Source organism: Podarcis tiliguerta, assembly GCF_965153285.1.
Source record: "Podarcis tiliguerta genome assembly, chromosome: 2".
NCBI lineage: Eukaryota > Metazoa > Chordata > Lepidosauria > Squamata > Lacertidae > Podarcis > Podarcis tiliguerta.
In genome coordinates, this window is record NC_139535.1 from 7,452,512 (window position 1) to 7,472,107 (window position 19,596).

General features: G+C 45.7%; 1 protein-coding gene across 3 annotated transcripts in view; it reads left to right on the forward strand.

Moving 5' to 3' along the window:
* Nucleotides 1–3,839: 3,839 nt before the first annotated feature.
* LOC310670294 (uncharacterized protein) overlaps nucleotides 3,840–19,596 on the forward strand; it is a 31,903-nt gene continuing 16,146 nt past the window's right edge. For 2 of the 3 annotated variants that reach the window (XM_083425424.1, XM_083425423.1), the window contains exons 1-2: nucleotides 3,840–5,023; nucleotides 8,245–9,234. In XM_083425424.1, coding sequence (XP_083281550.1) covers nucleotides 3,967–5,023; nucleotides 8,245–9,206 — 2,019 coding nt within the window. In that variant the 5' untranslated portion in view covers nucleotides 3,840–3,966 and the 3' untranslated portion in view covers nucleotides 9,207–9,234. Of the gene's footprint in view, nucleotides 5,024–8,244; nucleotides 9,328–17,024; nucleotides 17,304–19,596 lie in introns of those variants that run through there. The other variant, XR_014507556.1, reaches the window with a different exon arrangement.

Here is a 19,596-nt window from a genome sequence, read left to right on the forward strand (position 1 = left end):
CGCTAGACGAAGAGACTTGCGGAACGGATTCTTTTCGTCTTGCGAGGCACCACTGTATTTTTAAGCTCATTTTAAAATACAGGCCTTGATCAAATGCCTCAGCAGTGCTCACTGTTGGCGCATGATGCATGCCATGCGCCTTGAACACACCTACCACACGCTCCGCCTGTTGGCATGCAGCATCAGCATGGCACAAGTAAATAAATGCAGCGGGACCACACCCTATGTTCCTCGTTGCAGAACTGACAAGGACCCCAAATGCACACACACTCCCACAGAGAGATGCCAAAGGACAGCCTACGGAAAGTTCCCTGTGAGAGACGTACAGCTAAAGGGGCAGCACAGGCATAAGAGCCTGCTGGATCAGGTCAAAGGCCCATCTAGTCCAGCATCCTCTTTACACAGAGGCCACCCTGATGTTCTGGGGGAAACCTTCAAGCAGAACCTCAGCCCAAGAGGATTCTGGTACAGTCAAACCTTGGTTGACACACTCAATCCGTTCTGGAAGCCCATTCAGCTTCTGAAACGTTCAACAACCAAGGGGCAACTTCTGAGTGGTTGCAAGAGCTTCTTGCACACAAGCAGAAATCACACCGGACATTGGGGTTCTGAAAAATGTTAAAAAACCAGAACACTTCTGGGTTTTCGGCATTTGGCAGCCGAAACATATGATAACCGAGGTGCTCAAGAACTGAGGTTGGACTGTATTTGAAAGCATTACTGCCTCCAACCATGGGGCAGGGCATAGCTCTCATGAATAGTAGCCATCAACAGTTTCATCTGTCATAAATGGGTGCAATCCTCTTGGAAAGCCATTGCGTGACTGAGCACATGATCCTACCAGTTACTCTAGGCTTCCTATTTGGGGGGGATGCCTAAGGGTTGTTCTCCTGCTTCTTCCAGCCACTCTGGAAGTACAATGTGAAAATGCTCATCATCTATTTTTCACCCAAACTACACATTATGTTTTTAGTTTCTTTGCTGCATAAACAAACAATCAAGCTAACATTAACAGTTAAGTACCACTATCTACATGTCCAATGAGATGGCTGAATGCTGCATCTTCCTAAGATGGAGGACAATAGCCCAGGCAACAACAAATTCAAAACAAAACAAAAGAAAACAAGAAAGCAATATATCAAAGTGCACAGGGAAAAGAGGATATCTATCATCTATCTATCTATCTATCTATCTATCTATCTATCATCTATCTATCTATCTATCATCTATCTATCTATATCTATATCTATCTATCTATCTATCTATCAATCAATCATCTATCTCTATCATCTATATCTATCTATCTATCTATCTATCTATCTATCTATCTATCTATCTATCATCTATCTATCTATCATCTATCTATCTATCATCTATCCATTGCTCGCTCTATCTATCTCTGCTGTTTGAGTTCTCTTTTCAGGTCATGCTTCCTCACTCCAACAGTTTGTTTTTCTGTGAACTCCAATTCCCAGCAGCCTTTGCACTTCCCACATAAACGATCAACACCTGGCCCCATTTATCTGAGCAAACACCCAAGTGGGACAGTGAAGGGGCTTCAGATAAAGAGGGAAAGTCTGTGAATTTACCACTGCCTGTCTGAAGGGGTGAGTTGGAGCCTACCAAGAACTCAAGATAAGACATGCTGGGATTGGGTAGAAATTTCTGAACTGGGGGTCCCTATTTTTCCCCTCTTTCTTCCCCTTTGTGGCATTTGAAATGCAGACTTGATCTCACAAGGGGCTGCTGCTCTGGGTCTCAAATGTAGACCTGCCTTAGTCCTAAGATGACCTGGGTGAGTCAAAGGAGGCTGGAGGAATGTGAAAGTTACAACAAGCGGGTCCCCAGTTTTATGGGAGGAGGAATATGATCAGCAAGGAAGAGTGCAAGAGAGGAAATTCTTCCAATGGATGAGTAAACTGGGGTGGGGTCGAGAGGGTAGCCTCTTGGCTTTTGCATTAATTAAATATTTCACTAAGCGGCAGTGTCCATGTAGGAGCATGATTGCTTAAGGGAGAGTCCTTGGGGAGCTGCAACTCAGAGTAATATCAGAAGGGAAGAGGGACAGGGTGTGTATAAGGGCTTCTGGAGATGGAGGATGCTACATTTGAGGAGCAAAAATGCTGCATTTCATAGAACAAAGATCAACAAGGTCTTAGAGTGAAAGAATGCAGTTCAGTGGGAGAGTACCTGTTTTGGCTTGCAGATAGTTGCAGGTTCAATCCAGTCCATGCAGACAGTCCTAAACTAAGTGGCCAACATTCCTATTCTCTTGTGTAGGATCATGAAGGAAATATTATATTGTGAGCTATTTTCATAAAACAATAACATGCGGAATGTCAGAAATCTAGGGTATATATGCAGCACTCAAAGTACCCTACCGAGAACTCAAGATAAGACGTGCTGAGATTGGGCAGAAAATTCTGAACTGGGGGTCCCTGTTTCCCCCCTCTTTCTTCACCTTTGTGGAATTTGAAATGCAGACTTGATCTCACACCTCTGCAAGGGGCTGCTTCTCTGGGCCTCGATTGCCTAAGGGAAGAAGAAGAAGAAGAAGAAGAGTTTGGATTTGATATCCCGCCTTTCACTCCCTTTAAGGAGTCTCAAAGCGGCTAACATTCTCCTTTCCCTTCCTCCCCCACAACAAACACTCTGTGGGGTGAGTGGGGCTGAGAGACTTCAAAGAAGTGTGACTGGCCCAAGGTCACCCAGCAGCTGCATGTGGAGGAGTGGAGACGCGAACCCGGTTCCCCAGATTAGGAGTCCACCGCTCTTAACCACTACACCACACTGGCTCTCAACCCAGAGAGGGCTGCAACCCAGAGACAATAACAGAAGGGAAAAGAGGGATAGGATTCTGCAGGTAAAGGATTCTACATTTCAGGAGCAAATATCAACAGTCTTAGCTGGAAGGAATGAAGATCAACGATGGGGGGGGGGATCATGAAGGAAAGGTTGGCGTGCTTGTCTGTCGATCATGTGCAATGTCCAGACTATTTATATTCCAAATAGCTTTACTTTCAGAAACATAACTGAGAAGATCATCTATCTACAATCTCACGTTTATTCACTTTGTCCCTTTTAGACAGCACAGGTTTCTCCATATTAACAATTAGAGATCTTCCTTTGTCTCTTTCACTTCAGACTTCAGATCACACGGACACAACACTCCCCTCCGCAGCATCCCTAAGGGGACCTGGGTGAATCAAAGGATGAAAGCCCTTTGGAAGAATGAGAAAGTGAAAACAAGGGATTTCTCATTGTGCAGGAGGAGGAATGTGGGTAGCAAGGAAGGGTGCAAGAGAGAGATTTCTTCCCCAGGGAGGTTAAGATGGGGTGGGGTCCGGAAGGCATCCTCTTGCCATTTGTGTTTTGCGTTATTTACAATTTTCACTAAGAAGGGGGATCTTGCTTAAGATAGAGATGCAGCCTGGAGTCCACAACAAAAAGGGAAAGAGGGATAGGATGTGTATTAGGGCTTCTGCGGGTGGAGGTTGCGATATTTCCTGGAGCAAAGATCAGAGGAGACTTAGGGGGAAGGAACACAGCTCAATGGTGGCGTGCCTGCCTTGCATTGCAGAAGGTGGCAAGTTCAATCCCCAGTATCTCCATGTAGGGCTTGGGAGAGGCTTCCCATATGAAACCCTGGGAGCTGCTGCCTGTCAGTGTAGACAGTACTGAGCTAAGTGGCCAAAGTTACTATTCTCTTGTGTACATGAGGATCATGAAGGAAAAGATTCATTTCTGAACTGTTTTCCTAAAACAGTAAGATGGAGAGTGTCTAGTGTGCATACGGGGATACTCCTGTGCTTCTAATTCTCTGTATTTCCTGTTTCTCAAGATGCTTTGTTTCTAACAATCTACTTTCCTAAACAGGCAAAGGGAAAGCGGCAACCAGTAGACGAAACAGAAGACGCCTGTGGCTAAGAAGAAGGTTGCAAGGAGCCCAGTTGGACCACAGCCAGGATGATGATGCTTGATACTTGCAAGAAGCCAGACCTGTGCATTGTCTATGGGGAACCCATCAGGCAAAAGCCCATCATCCACAAGAGAACGGGGGGTCAGAAGAAAGCCCACCCAGCCCACCCAGTCGAGGAGGAGGAGGAGGATGTATCCCATTTTCCTGGAGGAAGTTGCAGGGCCTCCTGGGAAATCACAGTACAGACAATTCCTGGTGCTGCTCAGGAGCAGGATGTGTGCATTGTAGGTGAGGAAAACATCTGGCAGAACCCCAACACCTGCGAGAGAAAGGTGTGTTTGCAGGAAACCCACTCAGTGGAGGGTCCACTCGATAGCAAAGGAGACTTCAGTGTCCCAAGTAAAACTCCAGCCCAGACCGTTGTTGATGCCACAGCCAGGATGACGATGCCTGATGCTTGCAAGACGCCAGACCTGTGCATTGTCTATGGGGAACCCATCAGGCCAAAGCCCATCGTCCACAAGAGAACTGAGGGTCAGAAGAAAGCCCACCCAGTTGAGGAGGATGAGGAGGATGTACACCTTCTTCATGGAGGAAGTTGCAGATCCGCCTGGGAAATCATGGTGGTGACAGTTCCTGGCGCTGCTAAGGAGCAGGATGTGTGCATTGTGGGTGAGGAAAACATCTGGCAGAACCCCAACATCTGTGAGAGAAAAGCGTGTTTGCAGGAAACCGACTCAGTGGAGGGTCCCGTTCACAGCAAACTAGACTCCAATGTCCCCAGTGAACCTCCAGCCCAGACTGTTGTGGATGCTGCTAAGGGACAAGACATCTGCATTGTGTATGACCAAGGTGTCCTACAAAAGCACACAGTCCATATCAGAATTGGGTATCCTGAGGAAACACACCCAGGGGAGGATATAGTTAAGCCTGTTGCTGGCGGAGGAGATTGGAAAGGCCCCAATGAATCTACTTTCCAAGCCGTTCTTAATGCTACCAAGGAACAAGACTCCCGCGTTGGGTACGAGGAAATGGAAAGTCAGAAGCCCATTGTTCAAAGAAGAGCCCCCAGTGAAGCCACAGCTCAGAGAGGTATGGATACTGGTGAGTAATGGGACTCCTGGGTAATGCATACTGGGGAGGGAGGTCCCAGGCTGAATTCCTTCTGAGCTCCAGGCCTTAATGACAAGAACAGAAGGCTAGTTTGAGATCATCCCATGCTACACCAACTTAGAGTACACCCACTAAAAGTACACCCACCCTATGTAGGTACTCTTTGCTGGGGAAACAATACTGCTCTTGAGTACTGTGTGTGTGTTTGTGTGTGTGTTTGTGTGTGTGTGTGGCTTGTGCAGAAATTTTTAAAAAGAAATTATATACAGTGGTACCTCAGGTTAAGTACTTAATTCGTTCCGGAGGTCCGTTTTTAACCTGAAACTGTTCTTAACCTGAAGCACCACTTTAGCTAATGTGGCCTCCTGCTGCCGCTGCACCACCGCACCGCAATTTCTGTTCTCATCCTGAAGCAAAGTTCTTAACCCAAGGTACTCTTTCTGGGTTAGCGGAGTCTGTAATCTGAAGCGTATGCAACCCGAGGTACCACTGCATACATCTCTGATAGCAATTTAACTTTGAGCTCCAACAATTCAGTTTGAAATCTAGATTTTTTATTTTCAAAATCTAAATTTCTTTTATCTCCCTTAAATATATCATTTACAACCCGTAAGTACTTCTTCTATTTGATTATATGATTGAAGTTTTAATCCTTTATCGGTTTCCATCCATATCTCACCGTAGGTGGCCCACCTTACCTCCATATTTAATTTTTTAACACTCAATGCCCCTATTGACGATAGCCACCATGGTGTTTTCCATTCTAACAGATTTTTATATTTGTCCCAAACTTCATAAATTGACTTTCTTATCGCGTGATTTAGAAACCCTTTATACACTTTTACTTTGTCATACCAAAGGTAAGAATGCCACCCAGATCTGTTATCATAACCTTCCAAGTTTAATAAATCCGTATTTTCCAATGTTATCCACTCTTTCAACCAACACAGGCAGGATGCCTCGTAATAGAGTTTCAAATCTGGCATTGAGAATCCACCTCTTTCTTTTTTTATCTATTTAAAGTTTAGATTTTATCCTTGGTTTTTTCCTTTGCCAGATGAACCTCGGTAGTACGCTTTGTCATTCCATAAATTGCCCTGGTCCTTTAATTACCAGAATCATTTGGAATAAATACAGGATCTTGAGTTTTGTATATATGTAAGGCTGCTGGGAGAGCATTCCGGGCTATCTGCAGCACACACACACACACACACACACACACGGATCTCCGAGCGTCCTCCGGAGAGCATAGCTCTGGAAAGGCATTCCCTTCTTCTCCAGGGCGCTCCAGCGACATAAACCAACTTGATTTATGCACCCTAATCTTCTGGCAATGCACAGCAAGAAGAATGAACCATCTGTAGATCTAAACTATGTATTTATTTACACTGTATTACACAGACACAGAATCATGACGCTCTCTCTCATTCAGCTCCGAAAGAGAACAGGCAAAAGTGAAAGCACATCACATAATACATATAGATAGGACTATATCCGGTTCTCACGCTTCCTCTCCGACAGACCGTGTGATTTCCCCTAATCACAAAATGCAGCCTCGGAAGAGTGAAATTGCTAACAAAGGCTTGTGCAGAAATTTCTCAATTTAACTATGTACTTTTTGATGTTTCATTTGTTGCTCATAGTATTTTGCTGTATTTTCTACTCTTAAGAACTAGAAAAGTTTCTGTCAGGTGATGGCGTGGTTGCTCAAGAGCAAACAGGCAAGACTCCAACCTGTCTTTTCCAGGCTTTATTATCTGTACAACCTATCTTACAGTGCAGAGCGTCACAAGTCCATGTCTGCTCAGTCGCTAGCAGAATCTGGGAGTGGGCAGTTCTTATACCTTACCCAGCATAACAGTCCTGTGACCCCCATCCTTCTCCTCTCTCTCTGTGAGCAAACCTACTACACAACGTGAACACTGGCAAAGGGGTACTTGCCTCCCCTCCCCTTTGCTCAGGCTCGATGTTGAGGCTCTCCCTAGCATCTTCTGATCCCTGCGCCCCTTCCCCACTGGAGGCCGGGCTTCCCTCCTCGCAGAGGAAGAACTGCTTCGCAAGATCTTCAGAGGCTCCCTGTAACACAACTGCTCTTCCGCCACTCACCTCTGAGCTGATGGCAGTTCCCTGACAGTTTCAATGCATCAGGAATCAGAAATCTTGCTCTAACCAGGACGAACAACATAGCTATGCTCCCTAAAGCCAATCTAAGCTTACAACTGGAGACTGATGAAACTTTGGCTCTGTCATACAACCCACTCTATTTAGGTTCTGCTTGCTGGGGAAACAGCAGGACTGTTGGCTGGGGAAGCTGTACTGTTCTTGAGTTGTATACAGTATGTGTGTGTGTGCACACAAACCCCTTATTTTTTGCTCTATACGACGCACCAGACCATAAGACGCACCTAGTTTTTGGAAGAGGAAAACAAGGGGGGGGGGGAATCTGAATCCCAGAAGCAAGGACAGCAAGAGGGATCACTGTGCAGCCCTGGCTTATGGGGTAGCCACGCACAGCCTCTGCCCAAGAGAGGCTGTGCGCAGCTAAGCAAGAAGCCAAGACAGCCAGTGGGATCGCAGCGCTTTTCCTCCTCGGGGGAAAAGCCCCCAAGAGCCACACACACGCTCCACACGGCTCTTTAAGGGGAGCACTGAGCAGAGCCTCCCACCTGCATTCGCTCCATAAGACGCACACACACTTCCCCTTACTTTTTAGGAGGGGGAAAAGGTGTCTTATTGAGCGAAAAATACAGTAAGCCTTGTAGACAAAATTTTCAGTTTAGCTGGTTACTTTTTGATTTTTTGTTATTTCTTCACAACTACTTTCCCTATCTTCGTAGTCTGCTACTTTGGCTGTATTGTCTGCTCTTGAGACCTAGAAAAGTTTCAAAGTACCAAGAATTAGAAATCTTGATCTAACCTCATGATGGACAAAAAATATAGCTATGCTTCCTAAAGCCAATGTAAGCTTCCACCTGCAGACTGAGAAAATATTTCCTCTAAAGATTAGAAACTTGCTGGTGAATCTGATGCAATGGCAAAACCAAACTCAGGATATTGAGCAGAGTGGAAAGAAAGGTCACCCATGATGGCAACTCATTGCCCACCTTGGCAGCAATGGCCCCAAAAGTGTAACAAAATACGAAACATATTAGATTGAATCACTCTGTTTCCATCTCTCTATAACATCCATGTTTTCCATCTCTCTTATCCAGCAGGTGCCGTGCAATGGAGAGAGAACAGAAGGAAATCTTCGAAAAAAGCACAGGATGAGATGGTGGAGCAGAACCTCCTGAGTCACAAAGGACCAAGGAGGGAAAAGAGAAGCCACAGAAAACGGAAAACAGACAAATCCATCGTTCCTCAAAGTAGCTTCTTCACTGAGCAAGGAGAACAACCAGAAAACAGAGATGCTTTGAGAACATCCACAAAGGAGAAAACAAATCAAATGGCAGAATCTGGAGAAATAAGCAGTGGGAGCAGAAACAATGGAAACAGCCCCACATGCCCTACAGAGGTGAAGCAGTATGGAAAGAGCTTCAGGAATCAGAAGCACTTTGCTGCCCATCAGAAGATTCACACAGGACAGAAATCACATAAATGTGCAAACTGTGGAAAGAGCTTCCGCAAGAAATGGAACCTTAAAGTACATAAAAGAATCCACACAGGGGAGAAGCCTTTCAAATGTACAGTGTGCAAGAAAAGCTTTAATGTGAGATCAAACCTTAATGCACATCAAATAACTCACACAAGGGTGAAGCCCTACAAATGTTCTGCGTGTGGGAAACGTTTCGCACGCAGCTCATACCTTAATGCACATAAAAGAACTCACACAAAGAAGAAGCCCTACAAATGCTCTCAGTGTGGGAAACGTTTCGCACACAGCTCATACCTTACAGTACATAAGAGAACTCACACAGGGGAGAAACCTTTCAAATGTTCAGTCTGTAATAAATGTTTTGCTCAGACGTCAAACCTTACTAGTCATCAGAGGACTCACAAAGGGCAGAGACCCCATGAATGCTCAATATGTGGAAAGAGCTTCACCCGTAAATCAAACCTCAATAGGCATCAAAAGCACCACACAAGGGAGACGCCCAACCAGGGTTCAAATCTCAGTCAGAGTTTAGATGATGAATCGAGACCTTATGTAGGTGAGAACACACAGCGGATTTAAACCGTGTAACTTCAACTATGCTAAGAAGGTCGCATCCACACAATACTTTTAAAGCTCCCCCCCCCCAAGGAATCCTGGGAACTTCAGTTCTTAAGGGAGCTGGCAATTGTAGGTCTATGAAGTACAAACTACTTTTTCCAGAATTCCAACAGGCTTCCCTGTTGGAATTGTAAAATTGGCACAGTAGCTGCTTCTGCTTTTTAGATTTGTTTTGAGACTACCAATCCTGAATAATAAAGTTGTATAAATATTACATTTTGTACTCTTCTGTTTTCTCTGGATCCTCACAACAAAAATGGATGCAGCTTTCCAATTTAGGTTGCAGTTTCCAGCACACATTCACAACATAGTAATTATAAATAATAATATTAATAAAAATTTATTATTCCCATGCAGTGAAAGCAATGTGATACCGCTTTAAACAGTCAAGGCTTCCCCCAAGGAATTCTGGGAGCTAAAGGTTAAGAGTGCTGCGATGGGTTAGGGGAGATCTGCTATTCTCCTCACAGAGCTACAGTTTCCAGCATTACTGGGGGAGAGGAACTGATGGTTAAACCACTTTGCCTAGATGCTCAAAGAACCCTAAAAGATTGGTGAATTGCAGAAGACAAGTTGGATTTTATTCAGCAAGACTTGGTCCTCTGAATATATGAAGACTTTATCAACCATAAATCCGTGACCGCACCTGTAACTGAAATTGTGACAGACAGAATGCGAAAGCTTCCCCATAGTTATATTTCCCTTTGAGAAATAGCTTAACCTGTTGAAATTCTGCCTGCTACACAGCTGTTAAAGGCCCAAGAATCAGAATAAGTACACTCAAAGGAAGGAAGAAGCAGCTTTTGAGGACTCAGGGGATTCTTATTGCCTGGTATCTAAACCACTCACAAATCACTCACAGCTCTGCATTCACTCATTGGCTGAAAGGCTGGTGCCTAAAAATAAGGAAGGAAGGAAGGCACCAGGAGAACTTCCCTGGGAAGAGCAAGGAGGCACCTCAGGAAAGGCCGGTTCTCAGGTTCCCTAAATGGGACTGCTGTCAATAGCCCCCAGTTTTGCAACACCCTCTTACAGCCCAATTGATAAAACAAGGTCCAGAGTGTGGCCGGCCACATGCCTCGGGCGGTGACATGTGGGGACAGCCCCATAGTCATTATGACATCCACAACCAGTCGCCTTGGTGCTGATGGTTGGAAAATGCCCTGGGGGTGCCTGCAAGACCCCCAAACTCTGAGTGTCCTCCGGCCAGTGGTAAATAACACAAGACACCATAATTCAGGTTAATGGGCTAAAATTGGCCACAACTTTATTGGTTACAGGTAAGAGCGGTATTGGCTTAGGCACTGGTCCTATCCGTCTATCTGGCTTCAGCCTGATGGCTTGAAGACCGGCAAGGGTTAACACCAGCAGGGGGAGCCCTGCTGATGCACATCAACTAGGTAACTCCACCGGGGTCACCGCTCCGGGGCATGCTTTAGGCCCTGACCTCCATAGGCTTCAGACAAGGCAATGCCCCCCGGAATCCTTTACCAGACTACCCTTCAATATTTGGGGGAGGTGATGGCGCTCCTCCCCCCATCTCTTCTACATAACAATCCCCCTACCAATACCTAACTGCCAAGACCAGAGAAGTTGTGACGATTTGCTTCGAGGTAGGCAAAAAACCAAATGGCCAGTGCCAATTTGCTAAGTGGGAAAAACTCCTACCAGGCCCCTTAACGACGACCAACCAAAGTCCGTAGCAAGGTCAGAAGGAAACCTTGAAGGGCGGGTGGGTGGGAAACCGTTCAGCTGAGCAATCCGAAAGAGGGCCGCGCTTGCCTTAAATGGGGCAAGCCACACACCACGAACCAGCCCAAGGATTCCCCAGTTTGCGCGGGGCTGCAAGCCAGCCACCGCGCGTGTGTTGGGGGCGTGAGCCTGCAACACCACCTCCTCTGGAGGTTGGAAGTGGCTTTGCATGGCGATTTCCTGCCTTCAACCAGTGGTAAATAATGACACAAGACACCACAATTAAGGTTAATGGGCTAAAATTGGCCACAACTTTATTGGTTACAGGTAAGAGCGGTATTGGCTTAGGCACTGGTCCTATCCGTCTATCTGGCTTCAGCCTGATGGCTTGAAGACGGCTTGAAGGGTTAACACCAGCAGGGGGTGTGCCATCTGGGCATAACCCGGTCTCCCTCACCTCCCCCTACCCTGAACCACTGTGATGGGGGACCCTGCTATTCTTCCCAGCTTCTCTCCTTCCAGACACATCTCCCCTCCCTCAATAATAACAGAGAACAGCCAAACACACACAAAGGTAAAACAGTTAAAACCATTGGAGCAGCAGGCCTGTCTCCAGCTGCCTGAGCCCAAATAACACTCCCCAAACCTAGACATTTCCTTTAAAAAGAAAAAGTCTGCCCAGGTGGCCATGTTGCGCACCCAAAGAGGACATGTCCAGGTTTTCCCAGACGTATGGCAACCCTACAGTGTATAAAATTCATTGCTACAAAAGGTTTGATGCACAATAGTACCATCATGTTCAGTACCCCTCAACTTCTGAACACCAGATTCTGGGTCTTCTACGTCCAGTAACTGGTCTTCCTAGAGCTATCCGATTGGCCACTGTAGAAAATAGAATGCTGGACTAGCTTATGGTCAAGCTAACATTATCAAGGTCAAAATATTTTTTTAAGAAAACCACTTTTCAGATCACACTTCCACCCTGCCACAGTTTGTTTTTCTGTGAACTCCAATTCCCAGCAGCCTTTGCACTTCCCACATAAACGATCAACACCTGGATCCATTTATCTGAGCAAACACCCAAGTGGGTCAGTGAAGGGGCTTGAGATGAAGAAGGAAAGTCTCTGAATTCACCAATGTCTACAGAACGGGTGAGCTGGAGCCTACCAAGAACTCATGATAAGATATGCTGAGATTGGGTAGAAACCTCTGAACTGGGGGTCCCTATTTTCCCCCTCTTTCTTCTCCTTTGTGGCATTTGAAATGCAGACTTGATCTCACAAGGGGCTGCTGCTCTGGGCCTCAAATGTAGACCTGCCTTATTCCTAAGAGGACCTGGGTGAGTCAAAGGAGGCTGGCATTCCTCTGGAGGAATGAGAAAGTGACAACAAGGGGGTCCCCAGTTTTGTGGGGGGAGGAATATGGTCAGCAAGGAAAAATGCAAGTGAGGGAATTCTTCCTGTGGATGGGTAAACAGGGGTGGGGTCTTGGCTTTTGCATTAATTAACTATTTCACTAAGGGGCAGTGTCCATGTAGGAGCATGATTGCTTAAGGGAGAGTCCTTGGGGAGCTGCAACTCAGAGTAATATCAGAAGGGAAAAGAGGGACAGGGTGTGTATAAGGGCTTCTGCAGATAGAGGATGCCACATTTCAGGAGCAAAAATGCTGCATTTCGTAGAACAAAGATCAACAAGGTCTTAGGGGGAAGGAATGCAGTTCAGTGGGAGAGTACCTGCTTTTCCTTGCAGATAGTTGCAGGTTCAATCCCCAGTATCTCCATGTAGGGCTTCGGAGAGGCTTCCTGTATGAAACCCTGGAGAGCAGCTTCCAGTCAGTGTAGACAGTATGGAGCTAAGTGGCCAAAGTTACAATTCTCTTCTCTTCCCTTTTTTCCATCAAATATCTCCAGCCCCTTGCCCACCCCCCCCCCCCCGGTAGGGGAGGCCGGTTTTGTTGTTCTTCTTCCTGTGCAACAGCCGTGGCCATTTTTTTCCACCTCAGCCTGAGCTGCTTTCATTTCTGATCTTGTTTTGCCAGTTCTAATTGGGGCTTTCCGCCAGAAACCGGGCAGCCATGTATCCAACTAATTTTTACACGTCCTCCTGCAATTCCTTTAGATATTTGATTATTTATTGGCGCGGTTCGCCATATCATGATATAGCAAATATAAAGAATGTACAAAAACGGCTGCCGCTCACCTCATAAATCAAAGCACAAAGATGAGAGTCCTTTACAAGTCCAAACCTTGGCATCCAGTGATTGGTTGGTTTAGCAGATCTTTTCCATCTCTTTCTTTCCAGAACACACCTGTTTCTTAGTCCGAATTCAATAATTTTTAAAAACAGGGATCTCCTGGCTGATGCCGACTGGCTCTGGAGAGTTCCCAGTTCGAGCAGGGCACACCCAGCGGCCCTGCCCCACATTCTGAAGTGAGCGGCAGAAAGCAGACGATCTGCGGGTCATGGCCAGTCCCCCCTTACGCTGGGGTGTCAGCAGAGATAATTAGCCCTATATCATCCCTAATAACCTTCACGGTAGGGTCTGATGTGATGGGGAAAGCAGCCATTTCCTACGCCCAGGAAACCAGAAGTCCATGGGTGGGGGGGCTTGTTTAAGGCAGACCTGCAACCCAGAGTCCACAACGGAAAGGAAAAGAGCAACAGGATGTGTATTAGGGCTTCTGCAGGTGGAGGTTGCAACATTTCCTGGAGCAAAGAGCAGAAGAGTCTTAGGGGGAAGGAATGCAGCTGAATGGTGCCTGCCTTCAATTGCAGAAGGTGGCAAGTTCAATCCCCAGTATCTCCATGTAGGACTTGGGAGAGGCTTCCTGTATGAAACCCTGGAGAGCTGCTTCCAGTCAGTGTAGACAATACTGAGCTAAGTGGCCAAAGTTACTATTCTCTTGTGTATATGAGGATCATGAAGGAAAACATTCATTTCTGAGCTATTTTCCGAAAAGAGTAAGATGGAGAGTGTCTAGTGTGAATATGGGGCACACAATATATCCCCTGAAGGCTGAGCTGAACAGGATACTTCTTGTGTTTCTAATTCTCTGCATCTCCTGTTTCTCAAGATGCCTTATTTCAAATAATCTACTTTCTCAAACAGGCAAAGGGAAAGCGGCAGCCAGTAGATGAAGCAGAAGACGCCCGTGCATACGAAGAAGCTTGCAAGGAGCCCAGTTGGACCATAGCCAGGATGATGATGTTTGATACTTGCAAGAAGCCTGACCTGTGCATTGTCTATGGGGAACCCATCAAGCAAAAGCCCATCATCCACAAGAGAAGGGGGGGTCAGAAGAAAGCCCACCCAGTTGAGGAGGAGGATGTATCCCTTTTTCCTGGAGGAAGTTGCAGAGCATCCTGGGAAATCATAGTACAGACAATTCCTGGTGCTGCTAAGGAGCAGGATGTGTGCATTGTGGGTGAGGAAAACATCTGGCAGTACTCCAACACCTGCGTGAGAAAGACGTGCTTGCAGAAAATCAGCTCAGGGGAGGGTCCAGTTTACAGCAAAGGAGACTCCATTGTCCCAAGTAAAACGCCAGCCCGGAATGTTGTTGATGCTACAGCCAGGATGACGATGCCTGATACTTGCAAGGAGCCAGACCTGTGCATTGTCTATGGGGAACCCATCAGGCCAAAGCCCATCATCCACAAGAGAACGGGGGGTCAGCAAAAATCCCACCCAGTTGAGGAGGAGGAGGAGGAACCCCTTCTTCATGGAGGAAGTTGCAGATACCCCTGGGAAATCATGGTGCAGACAATTCCTGGCACTGCTAAGGAGCAGGATGTGTGCATTGTAGGTGAGGAAAACATCTGGCAGAACCACAACATCTGTGAGAGAAAAGTGTGTTTGCAGGAAACGCTCTCAGTGGAGGGTACCATTCACAGCAAACTAGATTCCAGTGTCCCCAGTGAACCTCCAGCCCAGACTGTTGCTGATGCTGCCAAGGGACAAGACATCTGCATTGTGTATGACCAAGGTGTCCTACAAAAGCACACAGTCCATATCAGAATTGGGTTTCCTGAGGAAACACACCCAGGGGAGGATATAGTTAAGCCTATTGCTGGCGGAGGAGATTGGAAAGGCCCCAAGGAATCCACCTTCCAGCCCGCTGCTGATGCCACCAAGGAACAAGACTCCTGCACTGTGCATAAGGAAATGGTTAGACAGATCCCCATTTTTCAAGGAACAGCCCCCAGTGAAGCCACAGCTCAGAGAGATATGGATAATTGTGAGTAATGGGACTCCCGGGGAAATGCATATTGGAGAGGGAAGCCCCAGAAAGAATTCCTTTTGAGCTTCCAGGTCTTAATGACAAGCACACAGGGCTATTTTTGAGGTCATCCCATGCTACACCAACTTACAATAGACCCACTAAAAGTAATGGACCTAGAACCCACTCTATGTAGGTTCTGTTTGCTGAGGAAACTGTACTACTCTTGAATTGTGTGTGTGTGTGTGTGTGTGTGTGTGTGTGTGTGTGTGTGCGTGTGCGCACGCACACGCACATGCAGCTTGTAGAGAATTTTTTCAATTTAGCTGGGTACTTTTTGATTTTTTGTTATTTCTTCACAACTACTTTCCCTATGCTCGTAGTCTGTTACTTTTGCTTTATTGTCTGCTCTTGAGCATTAGAAAAGTTTCAATGCATCAAGAATTAGAAATCTTGATCTAACCTCCTGAGGGACAAACAATATAGCTATGCTTCCTAAAGCCAATGTAAGCTTCCACCTGCAGACTGAGAAAATATTTGCTCTCGAGAGTAGAATCTCTACAGGTAGAAACTTGCTGGTGAATCTGACGCAACGGCAAAACCAGACTCAGGATCTTGAGCAGAGTGGAAAGAAAGGTCACCCATGATGGCAACTCATTGCTCGCTTAGACAACAATGGCCCAAAAATGTATCAAAAAGACAAAACATATTACATTGAATGTGTCAGCTTCCATCTCTCTCTCTGACATCCATGTTTTCTTTCTCTCTTATCCAGCAGGTGTTGTGCAGTGGAGACAGAACAAAAGGAAATCTTTGAAAAAAGCACAGATGGAGCAGAACCTCCTGAGTCACAATGCACCAAAGAGGGAAAAGAGAAGCCACACAAAATGGAAAACAGACAAATCCATCATTCCTCAAAGTGGCTTCTTCACTGAGCAAGGAGAACAAGCAGAAAACAGAGGTGCTTTGAGAACATTCACAAAGGAGAAAACAATTCAAACGGCAGAATCTGGAGGAATAAGCAGTGAGAGCAGAAACAATGGAAACAGCCCCACATGCCCTACAGAGGTGAAGCGATTTACTTGTTTGGAGTGCAGAAGGAGCTTCAGGAATCAGAAGCAGTTTGCTGCCCATCAACAGATTCATACAGGACAGAAATCACATAAATGTGCAGACTGTGGAAAGAGCTTCTGCAAGAAATGGAACCTTAAAGTACATAAAAGAACCCACACAGGGGAGAAGCCTTTCAAATGTTCAAAGTGTGAGAAAAGCTTCACTGACAGCTCAAACTTTACTAAACATAAAAGAACTCACACAAGGGAGAAGCCTTACAAATGTTCGGTGTGCGATAAAAGCTTCAATGTGAGCTCAAACCTTACTAACCATAAAAGAACTCACACAGGGGAGAAGCCTTACAAATGTTCGGCGTGTGAGAAAAGCTTCACTGACAGCTCAAACCTTACAGTACATAAAAGAACCCACACAGGGGAGAAGCCCTACAAATGTTCTGTGTGTGGAAAACATTTCGCACAAATCTCGAACCTTAAAGTACATGAAAGAACCCACACAGGAGAGAAACTGTACAAGTGTGAACAATGTGGAAAGAGCTTCACCTATAAATCAGACTTCAAGAGGCATCAAAAGCACCACACAAGGGAGACACCCAATCAGGATTCAAATCTCAGTGAGCGTTTAGATGATGAATCGAGACCTCACGAAGGTGAGAGCGCACAACGGATGGAAACCATGTAACTTCCTCAACTATCCTAAGAAAGTCACATCCACACAATATATTTAAAGCTTCCCCCTAAAGAATACTGGGAATTTAATGGTGTTCGTAAAGGTGTCTGGAATTTAGACCTATGAGGTTCAAACTACTGTTTCCAGAATTCTTTTGAAAAAGCCATATAATAGCTACAAAGGAGCTTTAAAGGGGTGGTGCAAATGTGACCTCAGTCTCAGAGTCCATCTCTTGGGCATCGCAGGAGCCACACAGAGACCACGTCCCCCTGAATCTCCCAATACACACACATAATCCATGCTTTGGGTGGGTTCTTGAGTCTTTTAAGTGACTAAAACACATTGCCTCAGGTTTTGTGTCCACTGTTTGTGTAGATTGCATGTGATAGTGGTATATATATATATATATATAATAAAGTTACTTTATTGTAATCAGTTATGCTATGAAAATTGCTTTTCGGTGAACCTAGAGAAAACTCAGCTCTTTCCTTGGCCAGAGCAAAGTCAACCAGCACCTTTCTCTCTTGACATTGGGAATTTCTCTTGGCACCCCAATATATGTGAGGGCTCTTCTGTTCATCCGTCTGAATTAACCATGTTGGGGATAATTTAGGCTCTTGAAACCAAAGAGAAGGACTGACCCAAGGAAGCAAGGGAAGTTTCAGAGGCTTCCCCGTTGGAAATGTAAAATAGGCACAGTAGCTGCTTCTACTTTTTAGATTTGTTTTGAGACTACCAATCCTGAATAATAAAGTTGTGTAAATATTATGCTTTGTGCTCTTCTGTTTTCACTGGCTCCTCAGGACAAAAATGGATGCAGCTTTCCAATTTAGATTGCAGTTTCCAGCACACACACAGCCCCCATTCACACCATGCAGTAAAAGCAATGGGATACCGCTTTAAACAGTCATGGCTTCCCCCAAGGAATTCTGGGAGCTAAAGGTTGTTAAAGGTGCTGAGATGGGTTAAGGGAGACCTGCTATTCTCCTCACGATGTCACAGCTTCCAGCATTACTGGGGGAGAGGAACGGATGGTTAAACCACTTTGCCCTAGCTGCTCAAAGAACCCTAAAAGATTGGTGAATTGCAGAAGTCAAGCTGGATTTTATTCAGCAAGACTTGGTCCTCTGTATATATGAAGACTTTATCAACCATAAATCAGTGGCCGCACCTGTAACTGAAATTGTGACAGACAGAATGCGAAAGCTTCCCCATAGTTCTATTTCCCTTTGAGAAATAGCTTAACCTGTTGAAATTCTGCCTGCTACACAATTGTTAAAGGCACAAGAATCAGAATAAGTACACTCAAAGGAAGGGAAAGCAGCTTTTGAGGACTCAGGGGATTCCTATTGCCTGGTATCTAAACCACTCACAAATCACTCACAGCTCTGCATTCACTCATTGGCTGAAAGGCTGGTGCCTAAAAATAAGGAAGGAAGGAAGGCACCAGGAGAACTTCCCTGGGAAGAGCGTTCCAGGAGTGAGGAGGCACCTCAGGAAAGGCCTGTTCTCAGGTTGCCAGGCTCCCGGCCTCTCGTGTCGGAGGCACACGGAGGAGGAGTCCTTTTTGAAGAAAGCTACAAATGTTGATGTTATTATGTTGACAATATGTGAAACCAAGCCACAATTTAAAAACAAAAGGAGAAAGCTATAAATCAAGTGCAAGAAGGGAAAAGAGGGCATTTATGTCTTATATCTGAAGGAGTGTCTCCACCCCCATCGTTCTGCCCGGACACTGAGGTCCAGCACCAAGGGCCTTCTGGCAGTTCCCTCCCTGCAAGAAGCAAAGTTACAGGGAACCAGGCAGAGGGCCTTCTCGGTAGTGGCCTCCCACCAGATGTCAAAGAGAACAACTACCAGACTTTTAGAAGACATCTGAAGGCAGCCCTCTTTAGGGAAGCTTTTAATGTTTGATGTTTTATAGTATTTTAATATTTTTTGGGAAGCCGCCCAGAGTGGCTGGGGAAGCCCAGCCGGATGGGCGAGGTATAAATAATAAATTATTATTATTATCATCATCATCATCATCATCATCATCATTTCTCTCTCTCCTGTTTAATTTCTCTTTTCAGATCACGCTTCTGCCCTGCCACACTATGTTTTTCTGTGAACTCCAGTTCCCAGCAGCCATTGCACTTCCCACATAAACGATCAACACCTGGCCCCATTTATCTGAGCAAACACCCAAGTGGGACAGTGAAGGGGCTTGAGATGAAGAAGGAAAGTCTGTGAATTCACCACTGCCTATCTGAAGGGGTGAGCTGGAGCCTACCAAGAACTCAGAATAAGACATGCTGAGATTGGGTAAAAATTTCTGAACTGGGGGTCCCTGTTTTTCCCCTCTTTCATCTCCTTTGTGGCATTTGAAATGCAGACTTGATATCACAAGGGGCTGCTGCTCTGGGCCGCGAGTGTAGACCTTCCTTAAGCCTAAGGGGACCTGGGTGAGTCAAAGGATGACAGCCCTTTGGAAGAAAAGAAAGAGAAAACATAGGATTTCTCACTGTGCAGGAGGAGGAATGTGGGTAGCAAGGAAGGGTGCAAGAGAGAGATTTCTGCCCCTGGGAGGTAGAGATGGGGTGGGGTCCGGAAGGCAGCCTCTTGCCTTTTGTGTTTTTATTAGTTTTTCAATTAGATACTCCACATACACATATACATATTGTATTACATTTTACATTTATACTTGCTCTTCAAAGCTG